Source organism: Pristiophorus japonicus, chromosome 15 (assembly GCF_044704955.1).
Source record: "Pristiophorus japonicus isolate sPriJap1 chromosome 15, sPriJap1.hap1, whole genome shotgun sequence".
NCBI lineage: Eukaryota > Metazoa > Chordata > Chondrichthyes > Pristiophoridae > Pristiophorus > Pristiophorus japonicus.
In genome coordinates this window covers 65111416-65122371 of record NC_091991.1, presented here as the reverse complement: position 1 = coordinate 65122371, position 10956 = coordinate 65111416, and the positions used below count along the sequence as shown (strand labels likewise).

Sequence of the window (10956 nt, the reverse complement as noted above, 5' to 3'; positions counted from 1 at the left end):
TTTTTGAAGTGTAGTCACTGTTGTAAAGCGCTTTGGGTTGTCTGGTGGTTGTGAATGCTGTATTATTGCAAGTCTTTCTTTTATATGTCTGTTACTAATCAACTGTGTTTTTGTATACTCCATGCAGAGCTAAAGGAATAGAAGCCATTTTCCCATTCAAGAAACAGAGAGCCCTCAGGCCATCCTGGTGGGCGATGGAGGTGTAGAGGGATTGGACGTCCATGGTGAAAAGTGGATAGTTAGGGCCAGGAAAGTGGAAACTGTTAAAGTGGCAAAAGGCATTAGGAGAGTCACTTCTTCCTTGAATGGAGGCCCAAGCAGTCCCCATCCACTACCACTACTTTCCTCAGCCTGGCTGAACTTGTTCTCACATTGAACAATATTTCCTTTGATTCCACTCACTTCCTCCAAATAAAGGTGTTACTCTGGGAAGCCTTCCCAGACCCACCCCATGATGACCTTCTGCTACCTGACATTAGATTTCCACCTGCTTCCTGCAGTAGAGGCTCAGGAATTAGAGTCTCTCAGGCCTGACACTGCCAAGGTCAGGACAGTTTGCCACCTGTTCTGGACCCCATTCATCTGACTCCTGCTCAGAGTTAAAATCAAGGCTATAAAAGTGCTTTAGGTTTATTCCACTTTTTAAATATGGCAGAGCTCAGCTTCAAAGCAAATAATTGATTTATTCACATTTAGTAAAAGTGGTTCAATTTGATCTGAACATATGTCTTGCATATTTTCAGTATGCAATATTTGTTCCATTGAAGTTTTCTCTTATGTGGCACATTCTGAGATCAAATTTAGTTAATAAAACCTGGAACAGTGAGATTATAGATCTCTTATTGCCAACAATTCATTGTTACTGGGAAAGAAAAATATGCCAGCAAAATACCTTTGAATGACTATTAGTTAATATATTGAAAAGTTGCATCGTAATAACAGTAAAAGCTATAGAAATTTATTGAAGGTGAATATACTTGCCAAACTGGAAATATACTTTTATAATACTTTTAAGTACAATTAACTCTGTAATTCCCTTTTCACTGAATAATGACTTCAGGCTTTAATTACTTTATGATCCTCTCCCAGTAGGTTTTAATGTTGGCAGGTTCTTTAAGTGCGAAGGGCGTTGTTATGTTTTTTTAGTATTTTCTTACTCCTAGATTTCATGGCTTTCATGGCTCTTATGTCTTAGTTCACTCTCATAGGCAGGTCCAAGTCCCTATACCTTTGAGAGTGTCCTCACTAGCTTTACTATCAAGATACATTTTTAATAAGATGCCTTCACAGGGTTTCCAATCCTTAATAAGCCAACATTATTCTAGGCTAAACTAGGAAGCAATTTTATTAGACATGCAAATATGAAACAACAATACTATACAGCACAAATTATATTAACTATCTCAAAGAAAAAACAAATGGTTGTGATATATGCTTAACTCTTCTTTTAAGTAACTTTTATTGAAGGAATTCTTTGCTTCCTTGCATGCTTCACTAACTGTGGAAGATAGTCTATCTTATCTTTCTGAGAAGATTTAATTCTGCTTGATTTAGTTCCACTCACAGCACTTTCCTTTGTTCACTTTTTATGTCCCTTGAATTGTTGCTGAGGATTTTTAGATTTTCATAACTGCCTGCCACAGGCATCAAAGTCTGAGCAATGTCCACAGCCACTTTCTGGTGGGGGTAAATTGATGATGATCAGGAGAGGGATCCCTGGTTGATTTTTGCCCTCCACTGGCACAGAGGAGAACAATAGGACTCTCATCACCGGCTCACTGTGAGCTGACTAGCTTCCCAATCAGGGTTTCCATCTTCTTGGTGTTTCCAAGGTGATGCTCATCACTTTGCCTTGATTATTGAAAGCAAATAAACACTTAATGATTGTTGTTGAAAATTCAGTTTATTAGTCAGGTACCATAACCACGCTAGCCATATAGGTCTTAGAAACTTGTCTATTGCCAATCTTTTGCATCTTAATAATGCAAATTATGCTCAAGCTCATATGGGAAGTCGCATAACTTGGTCATACAAATTAAGCCCTGACTACCCAGGGATGATGCCCATACCTCTGCAAGGAAATTCATCTTGGTTATTTTGTACCTGGTTCACTTAACCGTGGTTAAACTTGAGGTCACATTGCACTGGAGTTTATCAACATAGATGAAACTGCTGAAACAGATAGTACGAGACACCTATCTTGTAGCGCATGGAATCTCTTCAAAGGATGTCAATTAGCAGCATCCTTTTTTTTAAACTTGCCAGCCTTCTCCCACCGAGCTGACATCAGATGGTGGCTGCCTGTATAGGGGAGTTCTGTAACCACAGGTCTCAATCACAAATGAAAGCAATGCTTAAACTGACATTTTAAGCCATTTTGAAATGTAAAAACAGCCATTATTTCCTATTTACCTTCACGTACACTTTTCCTTTAAGACAGCCAATCGTTTACACATGTGGGACATCATCTTAACTTGTGGACAATGTCTGACCTTAAACGTCCGAGAAAGTGCAGGTTGAGGGAATTTAAGTCATGGCAGACCCAAAATATTAAGACTCCAATTTAGTAACTCATAAATACGGATTTTAGATGTTTGAAAAATTTCACAATGTGTAGTGAATAAAAATGCATGGAGTATTGTTCAACAGTCGAAATATGCAAGTTAAAGCGTCAGCCTTGTGTTCCGTGTAAGGTGGAAGCATAAATGGACTCACTGCAAAGTTTTAAGTCATCATCGTCGTCATCATCATAGCTCCCTCGAACGAGCCCGTGTGGTGGCTGATGGGCAACGGTCACCACACGTTCAAGCGACCTCGCTGTGACTGACAGGTCAGACAATCGGAGCGGCGCCGCGGCTCGAGCACAGGTGAAAGTCCCGAGACGGACTGACCAACAGGTGAGTGGGCGGGGTTACCTGAGTGATGGGGCGGCGGTACCCTGGTGAAGAGGCGGGGTTGCCTGGGTGATGAGGTGGGAGGGGCGGTGTTACCTGGGTGATGGGGGTGGTTTCTTTAAACAGTCCATATTTATTTACAAATTTCAACACCAACAACTTTACATGAAAACACTAATGTTAATTGTACGCTTACTTTTTCTTAGCAGTATAGATTAAAGCAATGCTAGGTCAAAACTAAAAATCTTGCTGAAGGTGACATACTGCATTGGACAGTAAAGGAACATGCACTGTAGTTCACGTTTAGTAAGGATACTGTGTAATATTAATAGAGGCAGCGAGGAAGTGCTTCACAGTCATGATCTTTAGGTAGCAGATATAAAAGGTTGAGGATGAGGTCTGGCAGCAGTCTAGGTTTCAGATGCCCAGCCCAAAGACACTGACTATACAAAACATAGTTTTATTCTCCCATCCCACAGTGCAGCTCCCATCAGCATTATTGTCCCAGAAACAAGAAAAAATAAATGTACAGCAAAGAAGGAGATCATTCGGCCCATTGTGTCCCTGCCATCCGACAAAGAGCTATCCAGCCTAATCCCACTTGTCAGCTCCTGGTCTGTAGCCTTGTAGGTTACGGCAATTAAAGTGCATATCCAAGTACTTTTTACCACCCTTTCAGGCAGTGTGTCCCAAACCCCCACCGCCCCCTGGGTGAGAAACATTCTCCTAAAATCCCCTCTAAACCTTCTACGGATTGCTTTAAATCTATGCCCCCTGATTATTGACCCCTCTGCTCAAGGAAATAGGTCCTTCCTATTTGCTCTAGGCCCTTCAGAATTTTATACACCTCAGTTGGTCTCCCCTCAGCCTCCTCTGTTCCAAAGAAAACAACCCCAAACCTATCCAATCTTTCTTCATAGCTAAAATTCTCCAGTCCAGGAAACATCCTTGTAAATCTCCTCTGTACCCTCTCTAGTGCAATCACATCTTTCCTGTATATATATTCAATGACCCAGCCTCCACAGTTCTCTGGGGCAGAGAATTCCATAGATTTACAATCCTTTGAGAGAAGAAATTTCTCCTCATCTCAGTTTTAAATGGGCAGCCCCTTATTCTGAGACTATGTCCCTTAGTTTTAGTTTCCCCCATCAGTGGAAATATCCTCTCTGCATCCACCTTGTCGAGCCCCCTCATTCTTCTGAACTCCAATGTGTATAGGCCCAACCTACTCAACCTATCTTCATAAGTCAACCCCATCATCTCCGGAATCAACTCAATGAACCTTCTCTGAACAGCTTCCAAAGCAAGTATATCCTTCCTTAAATATGGAGACCAAAACTGCACGCAGTAATCCAGGTGTGGCCTTACCAATACCCTGTTCAGTTGTAGCAGGACTTCTCTGCTTTTATACTCTATCCCACTTCTCAGTGTCCTACCATTTATTGTGTATTCTCTTGCCTTCTTAGACCTCCCCAAGAACTAGCTCTGTGCAGACCAGCTCCATTCTTCAGCATTATTACAGAAGTCATATACTTGAAGGGTTTATCCAGTTTTGTAAGCCGACTCAGACACAATTCCACTACACTTGTCCACTGGTTAACTCTGCTGGGCTGATACGCATTTCCACCATTTGTGTCCTCTATTGACTCTTTAATAATGCCAATTATTTCAGCAACAATAAGTGCAGTCTCCTTTCCGCTCTGATATTTGTCCATTTTTTCAACCTCCATGAGTGTGAGGTTACCTAGGAAATAGGGGGCAGAAGCGGTGAGATTTATGGGTGATGAGGTGGGAAGGGCAGTGTTACCTTGGTGATAAGGGGCAGGGTTACCTGGGTGATAGGGGAGGTTACGTGGATGATGGGGTGGGAAGGGCGGGGTTACCTGGGTGATAGGGGCAGGGTTACCTGGGTGATGGGGCGGGGTTACCTGGGTTATGGGCAGGGATATCTGGGCCAGATAGGGGCGGCGTTACCTGGGTGATGGGGTTGCCTGGGTGATGGGGATGGCGTTACTTGGGTGATAGGAGGCTGGGTTACCTGGGTGATGGGTTCAGAGTTACCTGGTTGATAGGGGGCGGGGTTACCTGGGTGATAGGGTCGGGGTTACTTGGGTGATGGAGCAGGGTTACCTGGGTGATGGTGTGGGAAGGGCGGGGTCAGCTGGGTGAAAGGGCCAGGGTTACCTATTGATGGGGCGGGGTTACATGGGTGATGGGGCAGGATTACCTGTGTGATGGGCGTGGTTACCTGGGCCAGATAGGAGTGGCGTTACCTGGGTGATGGGGTTGCCTGGGTGATGGGGGTGGCGTTACTTGGGTGATAGGAGGCTGGGTTACCTGGGTGATAGAGACGAGGTTACCTCGGTGATGGGGCAGAGTTACCTGGTTGATAGGGGGCGGGGTTACCTGGGTGATAGGGTCGGGGTTACCCGTGTGATGGGGCGGGGTTACCTGGGTGATGGGGCGAGGTTACCTGGGTGATGGGGCAAGGCTACCTGGGTGATATGGGCAGGGTTAGCTGGGTGATAGGGGGCGGGGTTACCTGGGTGATATGGGCGGGGTTAACTGGATGATGGGGTGGGGTTACCTTTGTGATATGAGGCAAGATTGCCTGGATGATAGGGGGAAGGGTTACCTGGGCGATATGGGGCAGGGTTACCTGGGTGATAGGGGACAAGGTTACTTGGGTGATGGGGCGGGTTTACCTGGTTGATATGGGTGGGGTTAGCTGGTTGATGGGGCGGGGTTACCTGGGTGATGGGGCGAGGTTACCTGGGTGATGGGGCAGGGCTACCTGGGTGATATGGGCGGGATTAGCTGGGTGATAGGGGGCGAGGTTACCTGGGTGATATGGGCGGGGTTAACTGGATGATGGGGGTGGGGTTACCTTTGTGATATGAGGCAAGGTTGCCTGGATGATAGGGGGAGGGGTTACCTGGGTGATATGGGGTGGGGTTACCTCGGTGATAGGGGGCAAGGTTACTTGGGTGATGGGGCGGGTTTACCTGGGTGATGGGGCGGGGATTTCTGGGTGATAAGGCCGGAGTTATCTGGGTGATGGGGCGGGGTTACCTGGGAGATGGTGGGGTTACCTGGATGATGGGGGTGGGGTTACCTGTGTGATATGGGGTGAGGATACCTGGGTGATAAGGGGAGGGGTTACCTGGGTGATATGGGGCGGGGTTATCTGGGTGATGGGGTGGGTTTACCTGTGTGATAGGGGCGGGGTTACCTGGATGATCGGGCGGGGTTACCTGGGTGATGGGGGCAGGGTTATTTGGGTGATGGGGATGGGGTTACCTGGGTGATCGGGTGGGGTTATTTGGGTGATGGGGTGGGATTACCTGGGTGATGGGGGTGGGGTTACCTGGGTGATAGGGAATGGGGTTACCTGGGTGATGGCGTGGGGTTATTTGGGTGATGGGGGCGGGGTTACCTGGGTGACGGGGGCGGGGTTACCTGGGTGATGGGGCGGGGTTTTCTGGTGATAGGAGGCGCGGTTACCTGGGCCAATAGCTCTGATTGACGAGGTGGGGAGAAGTTTCCCAATCGCCCACCGCGGGACGCTGATGCAGTGCGCACACAGCCGAGTGGGTGCTGGCGCTATGTGAACTATTTGCAGAGTCTGACGTTTTTGGTGATCGCGGCTCTGTATTTTCTTTTGCTTGGATTTTATTTCCCCCACTCCCCTTCTACTCGGTGGTACAGAAGCTCGCCATGCAGCAGGATTTCAGGAGGACGGCAATGAAGAAGAGGGCGATGAACCCTTCGCTCCCCAAACAGAAGACGTTGGATGAAACCGGTAAGACAGCCCTGGGCTGAATGCTGCGGGGAGAGAGGACAACAGGCGAGAAGAGATCGCGTTGGCCCTGAGACATCGCCCCCACTCTCGGGGACACAATCCAGTGCTTCACCGCAAGGCGCCTGTTCCACTCTCACCCTTTACATCAAACAATTCCCCAGTGCTGGAAACCTCAGCATTCCTCTTTTCCGTGCCCAACTTGTTGCTTTCGGGACTCCATTAATGCTGGGTCATAAAGTGTTTAAAAACAAATACGCAATTATGGTTAAAGCCTTGTTTGCAATTGGACCAATGAAAAAGATTTCGCTTTCAAAACCTGTTGTGAAAATGAGTTTTCCCGCCCTCCTTCCATGGTTTTCGGTGCGATTATTAAGTGTATATATAGTTGCCCTGTGCGGTACAGAAAGGAGCCAGATCCGATCCTGCTATGTCTAGTTAGTCGATCTAAACTTGGATAGCATTAGGGTTGCTGGCAGTTGGTCTCGGTGCACATGGAGCAGGGAGGAACATGTTATCGGGGTCCCTGTGGCTGATCACTATCCGGCAGCTTGAGCAGAGAAGTGTGTGTGGGTGAGGATAGGCTCAGCTACAATAGCCATATCATCAAATTCAATGTTGACAGGTGAATATCGACCACTTTAGTAAGATGGTGCATGAATGCTGGGGTGTGTATGTGTATTCGGAGGGGAGGGGGAATAAAAGGGGATATAGATTGTTTTTAAAAAAAACAACAAAAAATAAAATATTGCAGACGCTGGAAATCTGAAACAAAATTAGAAAATGCTGTAAACTCTCAGCAAGTCAAGTAGCATCTGGAAAGAAAGGAAAATGTCGACGTTTCAGGCATAATCCTTCACCAGCACCGCCTTTTCAGTGTCTTAAGCTATATAGATCTTGCCTTTGAGGTTTGGATGTGTTGGTTAGGTTTCCCGATTAGCGAGTAAGCAGTCAAATCATTTGGAGGCGGGAGTACTGCTCCCTCATCATCATCGTCATCATAGGCAGTCCCTCGGAATCAAGGAAGACTTGCTTCCACTCCTGAAGTGAGTTCTTTGATGGCTGAACAGTCCAATACGAGAGCCACAGACTCTGTCACAGGTGGGACAGATAGTCGTTGAGGGAAGGGGTGGTGGGACAGGTTTGCCGCATGCTCTTTCCGCTGCCTGTGCTTGATTTCTGCATGCTCTCGGCGTTGAGACTCGAGGTGCTCAGCGCCCTCCCGGATGTAGCGTTTCCATTGCCCACCTTTGGCTCGTTTGCCGTGAAGGAGCTCCGCGTAGAGCACTTGCTTTGGGAGTCTCGTGTCTGGCATTGCGATCAATGTGGCCTGCCCAGCGGAGCTGATCGAATATGGTCAGTGCTTCATTGCTTCAATGTGGCTTCACTGCTCCCAACATGTTGGTTGGTTGGCCAGCAGGGTGCTGCCTCATCCGTTGCTGTTATTAAATGTACTTCATTGTAGAGTTGTAATTAAAATCAGCTTTGTAAAGCCTCATTAGGGAGGAAATATATTTCGGTATGTAATAAGTGAAGCAAAATAAACCTGAGTTATAATATTGTATTATGCTTTTCTTGTTTTCAAATATATTTGTAAATACTTGTACTACATTTTATTTAAATTTTCCTTGTGGTCTTTTAAAAGCTTTCTAACTGCGAACTGGGTTGATATCTGACAAATAGGAGCAGCGACATCCTGGACTTGCAATCCTTGGTGATGAAGAAAATCCTAATTAGTAACTTATTACAGATTTTTTTCGGTTTCAAACTGACTGTACGAATGTCTGTTCCACATGTGACAGGGTCTGTGGCTCTCGCATTGGACTGTTCGGCCATCAAAGGACTCACTTTAGGAATGGAAGCAAGTCTTCCTTGATTCTGAGGGACTGCTTATGATAATGATGATGATGCTGGAACAAAGGTTATTAAAATTACCAGAAAATGTTGATGTCGGGAAGTTCTTTTCATTATGGGTGATCAACCTGTTGATTGGACTTCTCAGTAGAATTCTGAAGACAAAAACCTTGCAATAATTTAAAGAAAAGATGCTATTGGTTCTTTCTGAATGGGCTCATCCATCTCGTTGTGTTGTGAATATTGAACCTTAAGATTTTCTCCAATTCTAAAGGCGTTTCCCTTCACAGCAATTACAGATGAAAGATGCATTCACACTATGACTGTAGTGTTGAAGTGGTTTTGCTTCACAATAACATTGCAGTTTTAATGTAAATGCAGCCTGAATTTGAAATCCAGCCTGAACACAAAGAGCAAAGAGGAATGAGATATTCCTGCAGAGGGAGTCTCACTCTGTTTTGCTTCTGAGTCGCTTTGGGTCTTGATAACCAAATTACACTCAACAAGTTTAATGTTAGTACGAGCTAAAATGTTTCACATTAAACTTATAGCTTAAATATATTCTATATATAAAGGGCTGAATGGCCTACTCCTGCACCTATTTTCTATGTTTCTATGTAAACTGTCTGTTTATTCTTAGTATTCCTCACAATGTGTTTGCATAACAACAATCAAGGTTAGAGCTGTTAGTTATGCCAAAGTTATTTAAGGTATGTAAACTTGTGCATACTGGATATTTTACAGTTTTCAATGCATATGCTTTACAAATACAACATCTACAAACAAAAAATCAGATTTTTAAATTAATTAGTAATTAAACAGCAGTGTCTCACAGCTGGTAGATAGATAGAGGAGGAAGTTGAGGGACAGAAAGGTGAAGTCCATGCAGAAGGACCCTCAAGTCCTTACATTGCAGCATCTGATTGAATTTTGTGCATGTATGTTTTTTATGTCAGGATACCTTGAGATGTATCGGGGTTTCCTATATTGACCTTGAATGAAGAGTTGCTCGTCTGTCAGAAACTGATGATGATGATTGAGAAAGCTACCAAATCCTCAAATTAGAGTCAGATACATTTATTGAAAGGTTCAACAGTTCTTCAATTCAAGTATTTCGGGAATAGCATAGAATACAGTGATGCTAGGGCAGTGATTTTCACATTTTTCTCCGAAGGATACAGTGGACGTAATCTGCATGGTATTTCAGAAAGTCTTTGACAAGGTACCACACAGGAGACTATTGGAAAATATTATGGGTATGGAGGGTAGCAAATTGGATGAAAAAGTGGTAAAAATAGAGGAAGTAGAGGGTAGGAGTTAAGCTAAAGGGGTTTCCTTCACAGCAATTACAGATGAAAGATGCATTCACACTATGACTGTAATGTTGAAGTGGTTTTGCTTCACAATAACATTGCAGTTTGGTTGGAGGTTGGGAGTTGAGTGTACTGGATACAGCAAAGGCTATGGGGCTCGACAACATCCTAGCTGTAATGCTAAAGAATTGTGCTCAAGAACTAGCCACAACTCCAGCCAAGGTATTCCAGTACAGCTACAACACTGGCATCAACCCAAAAAAGTGGAAAATTGCCCAGGTATGTCCTGTCCACAAAAAGCAGGACAAATCCAATCTGCCCAAATACCTGTCCCATCAGCTTACTCTCAATCAACAGCAAAGTGATAGAAAATGTTGTCAACAGAGGTATTAAATGGCACATACTCACCATTAACCCCCTCACCAATGCTCAGTTTGGGTTCCGCCAGGATCATTTGGTTCTGGGGCTTATTAAAGCCTCAGTCCAAACATGGACAAAACAGCTAAATTCTAGATGTGAGATGAGAGTGACTGCCCTTGACATCAAGGTAGCACTTGACCAAGTGCAACATCAAGGAGCCCTAGTAAAATGTATTAAGTCAATGGGAATCAGGGGGAAAATTCTCCACTGGCTGGAGTCATACCTAGCACAAAGAAAGATGATTGTGGTTGTTGGAGGCCAATCATCTCAGCCCCAGGATATCACTGTAGGAGTTCCTCAGGGCAGTGTCCTAGGCTCAACCAGCTGCTTCATCAATGACCTACCCTCCTTCAAAAGGTCAGAAGAAGGGATGTTCGCTGATGATTGCACAGTGTTCAGTTCCATTCGCAACTCCTCAGATAATGAAGCAGTCCGTGCCCACACGCAGCAAGACCTGAACAACATTCAGGCTTGGGCTGATAAGTAGCAAGTAACATTCGCACCACACAAGTGCTAGGCAATGACTATCTCCAACAAGCTAGAGTCTAGCCTCCTGCCCTTGACATTCAACGGGATTACCATCGCCGAATCTCCCACCATCAATATCCTGGGGTTCACCATTGACCAGAAACTTAACTAGACCAGACACGTAAGTATTGTGGCTAAAAGAGCAGGT

General features: G+C 45.0%; 2 protein-coding genes across 2 annotated transcripts in view; one reads left to right on the top strand and one right to left on the bottom strand.

Annotated features, from left to right (window-relative positions):
• Positions 1-3311: 3311 nt before the first annotated feature.
• Positions 3312-4609, bottom strand: LOC139281497 (dynein light chain Tctex-type 1-like). The gene is made up of 2 exons (XM_070901668.1): positions 4374-4609; positions 3312-3411 (listed from the first exon to the last, which is right to left on the bottom strand). The coding sequence occupies exons 1-2, from the start codon at positions 4607-4609 to the stop codon at positions 3312-3314; spliced, it is 336 nt and encodes a 111-aa protein (XP_070757769.1).
• A 1871-nt stretch (positions 4610-6480) lies between these two features.
• The window catches only part of LOC139280820 (FYVE, RhoGEF and PH domain-containing protein 4-like), a 370209-nt gene continuing 365733 nt past the window's right edge, over positions 6481-10956 (top strand). The window contains exon 1 of the mRNA XM_070900542.1: positions 6481-6696. Coding sequence (XP_070756643.1) covers positions 6612-6696 — 85 coding nt within the window. The 5' untranslated portion in view covers positions 6481-6611. The remainder of the gene's footprint in view (positions 6697-10956) is intronic.